Source organism: Mchenga conophoros, linkage group LG5, assembly GCF_057382185.1.
Source record: "Mchenga conophoros isolate Kocher_MC1m ecotype Shallow Benthic linkage group LG5, M_conophoros_male_GT1.1, whole genome shotgun sequence".
Lineage (NCBI taxonomy): Eukaryota > Metazoa > Chordata > Actinopteri > Cichliformes > Cichlidae > Mchenga > Mchenga conophoros.
The window spans coordinates 24,451,888-24,468,820 of NC_140530.1; the positions used below are offsets into that span (position 1 = coordinate 24,451,888).

Sequence of the window (16,933 nt, forward strand, 5' to 3'; positions counted from 1 at the left end):
GTTGGGTGGGCTCTTTTTATTGTGTGTCAAATGTGGGGTAAGGGTGATGCGTTGCTTATGCTCTAGTTAATTTGGACACATACGCAGGAGGGTGGAGCAAGACTTTTGAAATAATGTGAGGAAACTATCCTGTTCCAAATAGATTAACAGCCTTGCACGACGCAAGGTTTTTTATTTTAATTTTAATATACTCAGTTTTATTCGTACTTTTACGTGGGCTTTGTACTAAAAGAGGACTTGTGCGCAGATGTGATAATAGCGTAAAAAGCTCGAGGTAATTAAATCTGTAAGCATGCACACCTGGAGTCAGTGTTTCTTTATGAATCGTAGTTTGTGTGGAGAGGATCGGCCTCACATCCAGCCCTGTATCCGCCCAGTTTCTACCATACATGGTCGATGCTAACCTCATGAATAGAAAGTTACCGATCACTGTATTTCTCTGTGCCAGTGCAGCCGCCATGAGTCAGTATAATGCAGTAAGCGATTAAACCCAGTAGCCAAGTATCAGAAGTTCAGGCCTGTGCATTCCGGGAGTGGGTGAGGGGGTAAAAGTGATGGCGAAAGGGCGCTGAAGAAATCTCATACAATTTCAGAGTGTTAGCGAGTTTTAACAAAAATAATTTATAAGCGTCTAAAATGTTAAAACCAACTTTAAAAAAATTTAAGCATAACTTATTGGGGCAAATGTTCTGAGTTCAAGGAGTAAAAAGTGCAGGCTTGGACAGGATGAAATACAATCCTTCCTCTGGTCAACAAGGGCGTTTGGCACTTTAATACAACACGTGCCAGGGACAGTGTTACAGTACATACGCGTCTGGATGTGCAGCATCCATGTTTCTTTACTTGCTGGTCTTCATGGCATTTCACAGCAGCAGATGGATACCAAAGAATCAGAGATTAAGATTGTAAGTACTCTCATACATAAAGATTTCAGAATGACTTTCTGTTTACTATGACCTTAATCTATTTTCCGTTCACTTCCCCCTTCACAGTCAACTACTGAATGTACTGTTCATCACAATTGTTCTGGTTCCTCAGTTCTACGTGATGGGAAGGTAAGTGGGACGCAGGCAATGGCATCATGCCATACAGCCCGCAGGTTACTCATACAAGAAGGAACATGAAGTTAACAATGGTTTCTATTTTGGTTAAAGGCCCAAATCCTCAAGATACTGCAGGCAGCCCCTTCTGAACAACCTGTCAGCCTCAGTTGCTCTGTCCTTGATGGCTTCAGGTAAGTCTCCTCAGCTCAGCAGTCCCAAAGCAGATACTCTCACAGCATTTACACAGGTTTAATAGGAACAGTGATTGTTTTTTTCAAGGTTTTGCAGTGATATTCACACTGACAGACCCAGTTCATCAGAGCTTGTGGGCTGCCTACCATGTGTTTGGTCTACTGTCATGTGGCCAAGGTTTGTGCACTACTATCCTGACTCTGACAGCAGCAGCATGTGTAAGAAAAAAAAAAGCAATATTAGCCAGTTCAACCCCTCAAAAAAACTCCTGCAGCATATCAATGATTTCTATGTACGGTATGTTCACAGGCCAAAACCACCCCTGAGCTGTACTACATGTCCCTTGTCCTAACAGTGGTCTCTGCTATCAGTACAGGTGAAAGACAACTCTCCCTTTCTCTTGCACACTGGATAATTCATTCATTCATAAAATCTTCATTTCGAAGGACTAACACCTGCTTCTGTCCGTTCAGGTTTTTTCATGGTCAGAGGAGGACTGTGGCTAACCAACAGGCACTCTGTGACAGATCCAAGCAGAAACAATGAGTTATAAAACACTCCAGCTGTCCCACAATGATATGTGACACTACACATGTAAAGAATTCATGAGGGCTCCTTGCCACCAGCAGCTTGTAATTTTAAACCAGGAGAAAGAAAAAGGGAAAGTGACTTAATCCAGCTCACATTTTTTTAATGCACACTTCAGAAAAGCAGCTGTTGATTTTCTTTTTGCACCGAGGAAATGTATTTCATGTAACAATTTATTACTAAAAAAACAATATTTCATACAGTAGATTTGACATGATTACAAGCAATGGTGTGACTGTAAATTCTGAACTGGATTTTTATCTTATTACTGAAGCTACAATAACTGACTTCTCACAATTCAGTTTCCCAGGTGAAATTTTGAAATTAACTGTAAATTCAGTTAATCGTTTGCCTATTAAATAAATTTTTTCTGTATTGTCTTGTTTTTAAATGGCAGGTGCTACTAAATTTGTTAAACACCATATTCACAACAGACTAATATAGCTAAAGAGATGACGGATGTGTTTAGCATGTTTTCTTACTTTGTTCCTAATCTTGAGGCACAAAGACAACACCACTGCTGACACTTAGTGGAATTGAGCTTTTATTTAAAGATGGTCTTCAATAAAGAAACCAAAAATATGATGTAGTGTTAATGTTGTTTTCAATCATTTTGACTCAAAAGCACCTCCAGGTTACATTAATAGAAGAAAAATGTGATCCGAGTATGGGAATGTGATTATCTCTTTAGTAAAACACATATTTTACATCACCTGATTGTGTATGTATGGCAGTACCACTCCACAGAATAAAACATTCATCCAATAAGAGCAGATTATACAGTAAACTGGATATCTTTAAATTCACCTGAGATCAGTTATAATTCACACATACAAACACCTTAATTCATCCGTGTGTTGTAACTGTCTTCCAGCAACACAACAATCGTCTGCGCTGTGTAATTTGCAAAGGAAACTTCATATATTCCTCTAGATTCCCACTCACTTCACACTTAGACTTAAATGATCAAAAATCTTCATATGCATTTCTCTCTCTTACACACACACACACACACACACACAAAAAATACTCATATGAGGTTAAAACTTTTAAGAACATGGACCAATGATTTCATTAATGACAAATTACATACACTCAGCATCCCTTCTAACTCATTTCTGGTTTATAGTACCGTGTTAAACCTACGCCATAACCTATCCTTTGGCCTGACATGCACTGTCAACAGGTGTGACAGGTATGTTTGGTAATATCCTCTGTAAACACAGATTATTGATTAGCACCAGTATAATTCCTCTATTTAACAAAATCTAATAGGCTGTAATTGTATAGCCTGCTTATTGTGCTAATGAAAGTGGATACATGCTGTTATTCTTGTTTCCCAAGCTCCAACATAACTTTTAAAAAAGTGATTCTTTGCCTTCATAAACTCAAATAATTTTGAGTAAAATGAAACTAAAATATATAAAAATATATATAAAAGGTTTATTTATTCATATAATTTATCATTAAGGAAAATATGCTAGGTGCTAGGTTAATGCTTGGTATAAACTAAATGTGTACCAATCAAGTAATTATGTAACAAATCCTTGGAAAATATACATGTAATCAAATTACCTAAAGTCAGCATTTTGGGCATAAATATTTTTTGGGTGCACCTGTATAGACTGAGTCGTTTCTGAACTCTTATCTACTTCTTGCGGTGCTGTAAAGCTAACTATTTATCAAGATTTCCCATATGGAAAAGATATATATAAATCTTATAAAGTTTGTATCTGTCTTGTGTGAAACTTGTATGAAAAGCATACAAAAATTATATAATGAAACTTGTATGTTTTGGATACTTACTAAAGCAATATATGAAAATAATGAGAAAGTGGCCACTTTCATGAGTAAATCATATAAGTTTTTACTATTTCTTTTCCATATGGGTTATTATCTCCAAGTCCAACATAAACGGCTCAGTTTCACTTGTAATGGAAGTTCAATGCACCAGCGTACAATGCAAACTATGTCCGCTCACTATGGTTGCGATGCAGATTTATTGCAGTGCAATAAACTAGGCTTAACTCTAAAGTTAGGGCTATCGTCACATTATAAAACACTTACACCTTACATTCACCTTGTGGAAAACTCCTGTTCCATTAGTCAAGCCTTACTGAAGACGAGCAGTTCTTTAAATGTAAGAAACCACAAACGTCTTCGCTGCTTCACAACCACATGGACACCAACAAAGGGCTGTTTTCAACAATGTTCTACTGATTTCCTATTTTGATCAAGTTTGGTCTATGTATACACTGTTATGATCTCAAACGGTGCGCTGGAGGGAAATAAATTAGAAGCCTGAAAGAGTTTAGCAGTTCTGCTCAGTACATGTGATTTGAGTTAATAACCTTTCCTATATGGTCCTCCTATATGTGCTGGTTCATATATTCTTTCTCATCAACCAACAGTCCAATTAAAGCAGCTCCAAAGACATTTGTCTGATTGCAAGGTAGAGATTACATTCTTATCCTAAAAGTGCATCATAGTCTATGTACCAAACAAGGTTACCATTAGTAGGCTTCACACCAGTGACAGGCCATTTGTCTGGGTTGTCCTTCACACGGCTCAGCTGGGTGATCAGCTCGTGTTTGCCTTTGCCCATCACCAAAAGGGCAACTTTGCGGGCTCGATTAATGACATTAAAGGTGAGGCTCATACGCTGGTGTGGCTTGGAGGGGCTCTCAGTGAGGGCCACCAGACTATCGCCAAGTTCATCAGCTTTGCCACCGGGGAACAAAGAGGCTGTGTGGCCATCATAGCCGACACCCAGCAGTACAAAGTGGAAGCTGGAGCTGTTAACCAATTTAACGAGTTGCTTCTCATACATTAGCGCTCCTCCATCTTCCTCCACACATAGGCGCTGGTTGAGATGCACTGGCATGGGGTGGATGTTGTAATACGGGATTCTCACATGTTGCAGTAGATGGTCATGCAAGTTGCGGAAGTTGGACTCCAGTTCCGTCGGCAGCACGCAGCGCTCGTCCACCATCCAAACATGTGTGTTCCTCCAGGGGAAGGTGAAATGGTGATCGGCCAACCTGTGAAACAGAGCAAGGGGAGTAGATCCACCGGAGAGGGCGAGATGGAAAACACCACCCTCATAAATAGCTGCCTCTGCTGCTTCCTGAATATCTGCAGCGAGCTTGTCAACAAGCTGCTCGGCCCATGCAGACACCATTTCAGAACTGCGAAATTTACCTTGCATCACTTGGAAACCATTTGTGGATGTGCCACCCAAATGATCAGTAATGATTATCACCACCTCATTGTTGTAGCTAACGTCTTTCCCTTTCAGATGGATGTCCAGCACGTCTGCATTATCAGCACCACCTGGGTAGATGCGCGGAAATGTGCTGGCTAAACTGCTGAGCAGCGGTGTCCATAAGTCCCAGGAAGCCAACAGGTTCTCTGTACTAATGAAGCTATTCTTCTGTCCCAAAAAGATGTGAGAAATAAGTTCTGCATAAGCTTCCTTCTGCTCCATTGGAATCTGGATGTAGAAGTCTGAAATAGGCAATCCAAAAACGTTGACGTCTTTGTGCTCCGTCACTTCCTTCCACTCACTGTCTACTAGAGCTGGCTTGAACAAATTCTTACTAACAAGAATTGCTGGATATTGAAGGCTGCCATGTCCAAAGTAGAAAACTATCTGCTTGGGCTTGCAGTGAACGTTATTGTGGTTTTGAACACAAAATATGTCATTTTTAAAAAGAACACGTGCGTATCCCACCCGCTCATCTAGCATCTTCCCTGAGATCAAAAGAATCGGCATGCCTTCATATTGTGCGTCATCAATCTGTGCGAGTACAGCTAAAAAATAGAAACACGAGTAAATATTAGCATCTAAACAGTGAAGGAGATGTAATGCAGCACACTTACAGCAGAATGTAAGGAGACAAACTTTCAGTACTTGCCTGCAAATGTTGGAGTGTGACTGACGTGATCTTTGGTCTTATTCAGCTCCTGCTGAACTTCTGCTTTGTAAGTTTGGTACTGACCGATCACAGCTTGATTCTTTCCTAAAGGAAGCATGGAACTAAGGATCTGCAGCTTGTTTCCAAGGACTTCCTCACTTCTGCTCACGTTCTTGGGAAGCCTCATGGTCAACAGTGTCATGACCTCAGTCAGGTGGTTCTGTAGCACATCCCTGATGACCCCATACTGGTCATAGAAGGCAATGCGACCTTTTGAGGAGAAAATAACAAAGACAGGGTAAGAATACATGATTCAATCACCAAACAAAAAATGTCTATGATTTACCCATGTCTCAAAATACCGTAGTAATTAAGAGAGTTGATAAACCCTTTAATCACCTTTAACATCCAGAGCCTCTTTCAGTACAATCTCCACTCTCTCGATGTGGTGCTTGTTCCAGATGGGATCAAGTAATTTTTTGTTTTGTATTCTAAAAGGAAGCATCTTTGAAACCACCTTTGGAAAAAAGGAAACATAAGATGTTTGGATTTGGATTCAGATTCATTTAAGAGTCAAGGGTGGAAGGCATGCACTGTGTAGGACTTCCATACCTGTTTCCCCAAGTAGTGGTCAATTCTGTACATTTCTTCTTCCGTCAGTGAGCTGCGAAGTTGAGATGCCAGTACCTGAGCACTCCCGTAGTCATGTCCAAAAGGTTTTTCAAGCACCACCCTCAGCCAAGCCCCACTTTTTGGCCTGCAACTACTATTAATCTTCTCAGCAATATCTGCATATGCAAAAGCTGGTACAGAGAGGTAAAAGAGCCTGCCTGCCTCCGTCATTCCCTCTTCTTGAAGCTGTTGCTCAATGTGCTTGGCCAGATCCTGATAGTCCTCTAATGACTTTAGTTGGCGATACTGTGCGAGCCGCAGAAACTGGTCTTTCAGCAGAGCACAGCGCTCCTGAGAAACATCCTTTGAGCAGGAGACTGCCTTCAGAATCTCAAAGAGCACTGGTGTGGCCTTTTCAGTGGGGGACTGTCCCCCGCCATAGAAAGAAAAGGTGTTTCCACTACTGACTTGGTTGATATACAGCTGGAAGAATCCCTGCCACAGGTACTTCTTCGCCAGGTCACCCGTGCCTCCCACTATGACTACCGAAACATGGCCAGGTCTCTGTGCTTCCTCGCCCTCCTTACCATTTCCTCCCTGGGTGCACAACGCGACCAGGAGGAAGAACACAGTCAAAAACATTGTCCGGTCCTAATGGTCCAAACCCCTGTATGAACACAGCAATGAAAGAAGGGCATTCATCTCAGGAACACTATGCAATAGCAGATTATATTAAAGCTAGACAAAGTTTGCAGATTGTTTTCATAAGCTAATCGTTCAAGTGAATAGTTGTCTGTGTCTATGTGACAGCCCTGCAACAGTATGATAACTGGTCAGCTGTGACACACAGTGGCAGCCACCGTGGGGAATATTTTCTTGGCACACTTTGTACCAAGCATGTTTTAAACACCCTAGCCTACCTGAATATTGTTGCTAACCATGTCCATCCTTTTAAAAGCTCATTGTACCCATCTTCTCATGGCTATTTCCAACAGGTTAATGTGCTATGTCAAAGAGCTCAACTGGTTTCTTGAACATTGACAATTAATTCACTGTATGCAAATGGACTCCACAGTGACAAGTTCTTCATCCAGCAGAGCACCTTTGGGATGTGGTAATTCACATCATTGATGTGCAGCAACAAATCTGGAGCAATAAAACCTTTACAGCACCATAGATATGCTATGAAGAATTAAGGCAGCTCTAAAGGCAAAGGAGGATCTGACCCGGTGCTAAGAAGATGTAACTAACAGCCAGTGGGTGTATTTGTGACATACAGAGTGCCGTCTGACAAGAAAAGCCCCCAAAACGGTCAGTTTTACTAACCTGATGCATAAACAAACAGTTAATCAGAATATTTGAATATTGATTTTCTGTTCATCAACTTTCAGCTCTGAGCGCTTCATAAAAGAAATTCCTCTGGTTACAAAGTCAAATGAAATATTAACAGAGACATTAATGCAGTTACGCTCGTGATGTAATATACATGCAATGTCTGTCTTTGGTCATATCGACTGTCCAAAATATCATGTGCAAAATAATGTTTAAAGCATATCACTTAATACAGTACACAACCATCAACTTGTATGCCAGAAATCTAAGAAATATGCCAGACAACCATTTTAAAAAGCAACAGTTAGCAGTGGTAAATGTATATAAATAGAGCTAAAAAAAAAAACAACAACCCATACTTAGCAAAATCTCTGTCCTGAGCTTTTCCGAAGTCCCTTGAGAGGCAGAGATACTGTCATGAGTGTAATGATTACCGGATACTGGTGGATAAGGGGCGTAGCTTTTGCACTTTGCTCGGGGCGTTGAGCTTCCAGTACAAGAGCTGAGCTGTTCTTGGCGTTTTGGGGAAATCCAAATAACTTACTGATGATTTTTCAAGGACCTGCAAACATTTATTGAGCAAGTAACACATTTAATGGGAGCAAAGGGGATCCCATGCTCTGCTGGATGAACACAGGGTCACAAACTGTAATCAGAGGGGAACAGTCTGAGAACAGGCAAACAATCCGCACTCATTAATATCCAAAACACCGCTATCAGGCACACGAAAATCTCTTAAAGGTATCTGTTGAACTTTGTTTTCTCACCGCAAAATGTGACTATGACGGAGAGTGAAAATTATTCACAGTGAACTGAAAACCAGCAGAAAGAGGCTGATTTTATTACGGAGTGCAATATCTGGAATCGCTGCAGCTTGCATGTTTGCACAATGCAAAGCAAACAGCAAAGGCCACCCTCATGAAGGCAGGCTGCTTCAGCGGCAGCTGATTTTTTTGTTTTACTTTTTTTAGAAGTACTGCAGTCATCAAAACTGTTGGTACTATTTCTTTGTAGTATTTTGTTTATATTGTAATCCTCCCTCACAGATCAGCAGCTTTTTAATATTTTTTGCTTCTTTAGGGTTCTTCTGTAGCTCTGACCTACATGTGACACTTTGTTCCTCGTCAGTCAAAAGCTACTTTCATTTTCTTTCCTCTTTAAATCAGCACAGACAATCTTCCTTGAGTCTTCCTGACTCATCTATCCGTGAAACTCTTTATAAATAGCAAAGGGGAAAAACAGGGAAAGACTGCATCTTCTGTTCTACCGTGCACATACGATCAAGTGACTATCCCATATCTTATATTCAAAAACCCGCCAGGCACTGGTGAAATTCTGTGGACATGAAGTGCTTTTTCCAGGTGCCAAGTTAAACGGCATTAGACAGAGTCCACTGACGATCGGCACAATAAAAGATTTGTCTGACAACTGAGGAGTATTGATGAGGACTGGAAAAAGCACTGAAGAGATATCCTGTGTTCGCTTTCTGTCATTGTGGTGAGATCTGTCACAGTCAAGCCTTAAGAAGAAACTCCAGATCAAACTGCTATTAATACTAATTCAAACGCTCACTTATGGATATTAAAAAAAAACTATAGAACCTATTCATTCATCCTATATTACCAATAAGTAATTTCAGTTACAAAATATAATGCGAACACCAAAGGTCACCTCATGAAAGGAGCTCTCAGTATAGCAGGACTTATTGAAATGTGGTCTGACTTTCATCTAAACTGCATGTAGAGACAAAACTCTACTCACTGGCACTTTATTACGCACACCTTGCTAGCACTGAGTTGACTGTGGGGGGTATTTGGGTACAAAGAATTCATTATTGGTGTTTAGGAAACCAGCTTGAGATGATTTGAGCTTTGAGATGTGGTGAGTTATCCCACAGTCATCAGAAGATGGGTACACTGTGGTCATAAAGACACGGACATGGTCAGCAAGATTTCACAGGTAGACCACCTGAGTAATAAAAAGTGTACCAAGAAACCAGTTTCTGAAATGCTCACAACAACAACAATTATGTCAACTTCAAAGTCACATAAATCACTTTTCTTCTCCCATTCTGATGCTCAGCAGGCCAGCCCCTCCTGACCGTCCCTACACGCTTAAAAGCACTGAGTGGCTGCCACATTGGATTGGCTGATTAGATATTTTGAGTTAAGGAGCAGCTAAACAAGTGCACTTAGTAAACTGCCCGGTCCATATGAGCACTTTCAGCAGCAGCAATCTGCAGGGGGAGTTTTAGATCACCCCCTTCTTTTTTCCTGAGCATTTTAAACGGCGAAAAAGCAAATACAATAACTAGTGCAGTAAACATAAATGCTGCTGACAGAGCTCAGCTGCCACCAGCTGTGTAACGTCCACAGGGATTTGATCCGAAATTCACAAGCCATCGCTACAAACTGTAAAACTGTACATAGACACAGATGCTGCATTGAAGCCGCCTGCTTTCCACACAGTCGCTCGCCTTCCTGGCACAACAAGCAAAAAAAACCACGACGTCACATGAAGGGTGGACAACATGTTTATCCCACGAGTCCACCTGCTAGCTGTCCCACTTCACTTCCGCTACCTACACACAATACACACGGCTCTGCAAGCGTCTCGGTAAAAGTACAGCCGTGTCGACGCTACAAAAACACGCGAAGCAACTAAAGCAGAAATGTTCGCAACAGAGGCACTCTTTAAAAAGTTACAACTGGAAACGACGAACCTGCCCGGTGGCGAAGGCTACCGCGCGCTCTTCCTGTACCAGTCACGTGACACCCCTCAATCCAAAGGCAGGCTGCTAACATGATAAATACATGTTTTCCAAGACTTTGAGCTTCCTCTGCGCAGTTCTTTTGAATGATGCCGTTTGAAAACATTACCATGTTGACTAGCGTGTTGCAGGGTGTCATAAAATACAATTGTAAGGATGGTTTGTTAATGAGTGTCCCGAAAACCTTGAGTTGAAGTCAAGGTTGACTGAGTTTACGCACTGGAGGCATTAAAACATCATGGCAAGTGTCAAGGACCAGACTCACGGTCAGAATCACTTTGAAACTCGATTTGTATAAACCAGCTTATATTTGGAGAGGTAAAGTAGGAATTAAACGGTTCTTTGATTTACCTGAAAATGTCATGTTTTAATTTTAACCAAATACTTTCATATATGTTTTAGAGTTTTTTCTTTAAGAATAACACACTTTAAAATCTGAGGCGGTCTTAAATAAACTATTAAACATTAACGCCCACAAAACAACATGTTATATTGTTTCAATCCAGCATGAAAGTTGAATGAAAACTGCTTTCCCCCCATTTTTCAATACTTTCACGTTAAAAAGTAGTCTACAATTTTTTTTTTTGCATTATTGTAAAATTTAACTAAATGCCGTTCAGAAATTGGCACTAATTATCTTTTGCAACATGAACTTTTTTAAATTATTATTATTAGTGAGTTCTCAAATGTGGGACAGGGTGGTTTTATGGCCTCCATATTTTAACTAGCCAGAAACTCACACTATAGATTGTAATTCACTTTGATGGTAAGAATGACCTGTCCTTGATATATGAAGTAAAAAATTTTACTGAAATTATTGTATATTGCCAAATATAAAATGAAACAGTCCCGTTTGCCCTTTATTGCACTTATATTGATTTCATAAAGAATCCACAGTTCAGGGTCAAGAGCCCAGCGCATGAGGATGAATATCTCACCGTGTTATATGACTTTTATCAGCTGTTCTGAGTCCCTGTCTGTTGCTCATGACTTGGTGGCAGATGCACTCTGCAGCGTTTTGCTGTAACAAGGGCGACCCCTGTTGGTGTCTGAGCGATACAGCTGTTCTACTCGTGTCCTCCCCTTCACCCTCTGAAAACTCAAAATACTTCGTCTCAGACTTAAAAATAACGTGGTTAAATAATCTGCCTTTCATCTGCAACTATAGAAAAATAGAATTACTTAATTAAGAGATTTTAACTGGATGGCATTCACTGCATTATTCAGCTGTCTCATGTCATCACGCCTACCTCGGACAAAGCAGGTGTCCTTTTGGCTGAATAATGATCTGATTGTTGTGGACCACACTGCCAGTAGTCCTTTCTGGTCCTCCCTTGTATTTTGGCTGAACAGATGTGGTTGTTTCAGCAGCTTTGATTCAGCGGGGTCATGTGTGTGTGAGTTAACAGCTAGTTAACTTCTCAACCTCTCAGAATCAGATTTAAAATCTTACTTTCTAACTTAGCTGGAAGTGTTTGTATTGCATGGATTTGGACACTTCTAGGCAAAGTACTTGTTAAACAATCTCACCACAGCATCCTTCAGTAGATGTTCAGTAGGAGTTTTGGAGCGTTTCAGCACAAAATCTTCCTAAACTACTTTTCCCAAGGTTATGGAATAATTTTGTTGTTTGATCTGTTGTACCAAGTGTGAAATAAATAAATAAATGAAAATGAAATGAAATGAAAATGAAATTTTCAACCTCAGCTTTTAGAAGATTTTAACGTGTTATTAAGCTAGTAGTTAATAACATAACAGGGCTTACAGAAAAAGAATAAATAAATAAATAAAAGAACCACCTAAACCTACAATTATGATTACGACAGGAGGCACACACAAACCAAATAACCTCACTACTACCTTACAAACAGCTGTAATGCCGGTGATCAAACCTCCCAAGTTGGCTGGCTACTGTGAAGTGTAAACAGTCAACAGGATGGAGCATCCTGTGTTTGTGTGTGTCACAGACTGTGTGTGTGCGGAGGGGAGGGGAGTGTGTTGCAAAAGAAAAAGAGCCCATGCAGAGTGTGCTAGGCCAGCTGTCACAGCTATAACCTCGACTTGAGAGCAAGCTGGAGGGCCACCGTCTGTGTGTGTGTGTGTTGCCACCCCACATCCCCCAGACATTCCCCACAACCCCTGGCTTCCTTCCTCCCCTTTGTTAAGCCTGCGGGGCAGACTTTGTCAAGCTGAGCACACAAACTGATGCATATGAATGCGTGCCGTCATCTTTATTAGGCCCCCTTGCCAACACCCATTACATTTAACACGGGTCTTTACTGAAGGAGATTTCACTCTCAGTCATGCTCTCATCCCCCAACTCACTCTCAGGCATGTAGGATTAAAGCAGCCGCAGTCTGGGAGAAATCCGAATACACAACCTGTTGCATGCTAATAAGGAAACTTAATACTGAGCAATGAACAAAGGCTCATATTTTTTAAATGACTGGTTGTTCCGGCGAGTAATTTTAAAGTTGGTTCAGACTTGTTATTTGATGTTTAGCTTTAAAGGTAAATTTAATTACAGACGGTTTTATATTTCAAAGGTGAGACAAAATGTGTCAAACTGTATTACTTTCTGTTCTTGCAAAAAAAAAAAAAAATGCCCGTATTCTGTGTTGATTTTTCTGCAGCTGCTCTTTGAAGCAGGCAGTGCTGATTGATTGGGGCTAAGTCACAAGGAGACATAACCTATGTATGTATGAGTAATGCTTCTGTGTTTTAACCACATTCTCACATTTCTTTTCTTCATATTGCAAAACTTGTCTGAGCGTGTTCTTTCCTTTTGTTTCCAAGTGCTATGTTGCACATAACATAGTGCACAGAGACACCAGACACCCGCCCCAAATTCCAGTTCAGAGAGGCAGTATTTCCAGTGGTGGCATGTGGAGCTTTAAAAAGGAAATCACTGAGGACATGGGGGGGGATGCACAACCTTTTCAGATAACAGACAGTGAAGAATAAAGACATTTCCATAGCATCTATTCACTGTTTGTAAGACAGATAAATGGGTGTTTTAAAAAACATAACCCCCCAAAAAAACCTAATGTGAGATTATGAGGTTTTGTGGTTTTTATTTAGTTTTCGGTGACATCCTGCCCCTTGCTTGTGTGAAGACATACATACTTTGTGCTCTTGTACGGAGCTGAGATAACTCCTGTATTTGTCCGTACATGATTTTTGTTTTATATTCTTTTCAAGCTGTGAAACACAACACACGCATGGTGCAATTTTTCTTCCATCAGATAAGTTAAAGGATTTTAGGCTCACAGAAACCCTTTTGAAAGCAGCACGATTATCTCAAACATGTCTCTCATAAAGTGGTAACTGAAACTGAAGTGATTTTCCTGTGATTCAGATTTAGTCATCTCAACAACCTCTTAAAAAAAGCAGCCGTTTCACTGAAACTGTAACCCACATGTTTAAGTAAACTACTGGTTCCATTTAAAGCCAGTTATTTTGACTATAATAATGCAGCAAATGAATACAAATTTTGTAAATGTATTTACCTTAATATTTCCATTTTATGTTACTTTGTATTTCTACTTCACTGCACTTAAATTATTTGGTATTTTGTACAGTATTTACTTTACAGCAGTAGTAATTAGTTACATTTCAAGTTGAGATTTAAATACTTGGATGCTAGTACAGATCAGTCCAGAGGGCGACCCATATGCCGAAAGGCTACAGCAGGGGTCTGGGTTCAGTTCCGGCCCAGGCCATTTCCTGCATGTCATTTCCAGTGTTCTCTGCCCCTCTCTTCCTGTCTGCTTTACTGTTCTGTCATAAAATGAATTAAGACCAAAAAATACAACAAACACACAGGAAATAATAATGAAGAGTGGTTTTAAATTAAACTACCCAGTGGAACAAATGCAGCTCGCAAATAAAGTAAACAAAACAGTAATTTAATCATGTAAAACTGACAATGGTCTTTATTATGTAAGTTCATATTGTTGGTCATTAGTATTTACACTTATTTAAAAGAAAAAGTGATTTTTCACAGGACTCACCCAAGATTAGCTTGTAGGACCACATACTGAAGCAATCACTTTCACTTTGATTTTATCAGTCTCTCTTGTTTCAGTTTGTGAGCATTTATTTATGCCCAGCTCTCTGAAGGTTGATGTCCGGACCTTCACAGGGCCATCACAGCACCCTGATTCTTTTCTTTTTCAGACATTTAGCTGTAGATTTGCTGCTATGGTTGGGATTATTGTCATGTTGCATGATCCACTTTTGGCCAAGCTTTAGCTGACAGACAAATGGCTTCATATTTGACTCTAGAATACTTTTCTATACAGAGGAGTTCACGGTCAACTACAATGTGCCCAGGGCCTGTGACTGTAAAACAAGCCCAAATCCTTATCCGTTCACTGCCGTGTTTGACGGCTGGTTTGAGGTATTTGCACTGATATGCTTTGTTGGGTTTTCTCCTACTTGGCATTGTGCATTATAGCCAGAAGTCTTGCAGTTAGTTCAGATGCAACTTTGCAAACTTTGCAGAGAAGAGGCAGTGAGTTTGCTGGGATGTCCACTTTTTGAAAGATTGTGGCAGTGTATTAACACACACCTCAGTGCTCCAGAAAACTGCCTTGACTTGAGTTAATCAAGTGCAATTTATCAGCAGCACTTTGCTACTAGTCTTAATTCCTATGGAAGCAGTAAGGATGTGCTTGGTTTTTCATAGAATTGCATAGAGTCCTGCTACTTTATTTAAGTAAATGATTAGAGGGCTTCCTTCACTGTTAGGTGATAGACATAAAAATGCATGCACAAACGTGTGAACTCATCATTTCGTAACAAGGGTTTTGGGGGCTCTCACTGAGAGTGTGGTGGAAAACAGTAGGTGCATTTCATGTTAGTGCTACACAAAAACACCCAGTGCTTTCAGTGGTGTTCCACTTCTCTGTTTGCTGATACGACAAAAAGTGTAAGGAAAGCGAGGGTATGGGGGAGCCAGGTTTGAATGACATGGTGTTGCTGCCACGACTGTTGTTCACTGACCCACAAAATGCAGGCCCAGCCCCCAGTGTGAAGTACTTTTGTGTTGTCATCACCCTCAGAAGCCTGGGACCTGTGATGGGAGGGTGTTTGAGCGATCTGAGGCGGCAGTCCACTCTCCAGAAGGTTACATGCTCTGTTCGGTGGCTAAAAAGAAGCCTGTATTGTAATGAAAGCATTTGCATACTTTTGTATTAGAGAGGGTATTAACCTCTGACACCTTTGAGAACTGGTTGACAAGAGGCCACTTCTCACAGTCTAAGCGTTAACACACTTGAAAATAACACCTAAGCGTACCTCAGTGTGTATCAAAATCAATAAAGAGAGGAGGAAAAGGTCTGCTTAGGTTTTTGAGATTGAAGTTGGCTTCAAGTGGCCGTTCACCCTCAACAGAGAGTGTTGGAGGATTTGAAAATGAGAGATCTTGTGGATCTTAAGCATGATGTTGGCTCTTTGAGACTGAAAACCAGACCAAATGTTTTTTTTCTTAAAGAGAGTTGCAAAACTAAAGTCTCTTGTGTTGAGTGACTGACATGAAGAAAGTGTATGGGGAGTCATTAACAAATTGCAGATGGAGAGAAACCAAATGGAGGGACATTTAGAATACTTTTTTGAAGTGAAAAAACAGTGAAAAAAGTTCACTGTTAATTGTTGTAAGCTGTAAAAATAGCCTAAAAGAATTACTCTTATCAGCCCAAAATACACTTTGATTTATAAGCAATTGAAGGAGGGTCATAGAGTCGTAACTCAACCCGCACTTAACTTGTTAATCTATTTCTTTCAGTGGTATCTTTCATTTTGTCTGTTGTATGATTAATGGCCGTGTAGGGTAGCGCTGGACAAGACATTGTCTGACTCTTCAGTTAAATTTTTTTTTACAGGGGTCTTTGTGAGGACCGTTGGCTGTGTATGGCTCTAAGCCTGAGGGGCTCTTCTCTCCAAGTACATGCTGCTTCACAGAGAAGACTTGACTCTGAAATTCCTCCAGATAAGAGTTGCTAGGTGATGTTATTGTTAGATCTTCTTTGTGGTCGCATATTCATATCCAAATTATAAGGTTCTTTATGAGGACTGTCTCATTAGTAGTCATATATTCATACCAGACCACCCCCCTACTTGACCCCTCCTTTACAAGTCGTGGGAAAGACAAGCCCTGGATGGGATGTGGAGAAGGACTCAGGCAATTACTTGGACGATGGTCAACTTAAACTCACTTTTAAAAAGGCCAAAAACATTTGTAGTGTATTATTGACATTTTATGGAAACATTTGAAATCAATGTAAAAAACAATTCCAGAACATAATCAAACATTGGCTATACATCTTTTTTTAGACAAGATTTAACATCAAACACAGCAAGAAAGAAAAGAGAGAAAAAACTATTAGCTGTTTATCTACATAGGTTGATGCTTAATCTTTAACTGAATTCCTATATCATGTGCAAAACTCTAAAGCTACATTAGCAACAGATGGAAA

General features: G+C 40.3%; 2 protein-coding genes across 3 annotated transcripts; one reads left to right on the top strand and one right to left on the bottom strand.

Moving 5' to 3' along the window:
• Positions 1-2,382, top strand: LOC146574623 (uncharacterized). Its single transcript, XM_085274445.1, has 6 exons — positions 1-905; positions 993-1,055; positions 1,155-1,234; positions 1,323-1,453; positions 1,545-1,611; positions 1,709-2,382. The coding sequence occupies exons 1-6, from the start codon at positions 832-834 to the stop codon at positions 1,786-1,788; spliced, it is 495 nt and encodes a 164-aa protein (XP_085130571.1). The 5' UTR covers positions 1-831; the 3' UTR covers positions 1,789-2,382.
• On the bottom strand, positions 2,351-10,522 carry h6pd (hexose-6-phosphate dehydrogenase (glucose 1-dehydrogenase)). Of its 2 annotated transcripts, none has more exons than XM_085274442.1 (5): positions 10,407-10,522; positions 6,353-7,019; positions 6,140-6,257; positions 5,741-6,010; positions 2,351-5,636 (listed from the first exon to the last, which is right to left on the bottom strand). In XM_085274442.1, the coding sequence occupies exons 2-5, from the start codon at positions 6,992-6,994 to the stop codon at positions 4,291-4,293; spliced, it is 2,376 nt and encodes a 791-aa protein (XP_085130568.1). In that variant the 5' UTR covers positions 6,995-7,019; positions 10,407-10,522; the 3' UTR covers positions 2,351-4,290. The 2 variants fall into 2 exon arrangements, with proteins under 2 accessions (XP_085130568.1, XP_085130567.1); XM_085274441.1 differs by lacking the exon at positions 10,407-10,522 and adding an exon at positions 8,044-10,396.
• Positions 10,523-16,933: the final 6,411 nt, after the last annotated feature.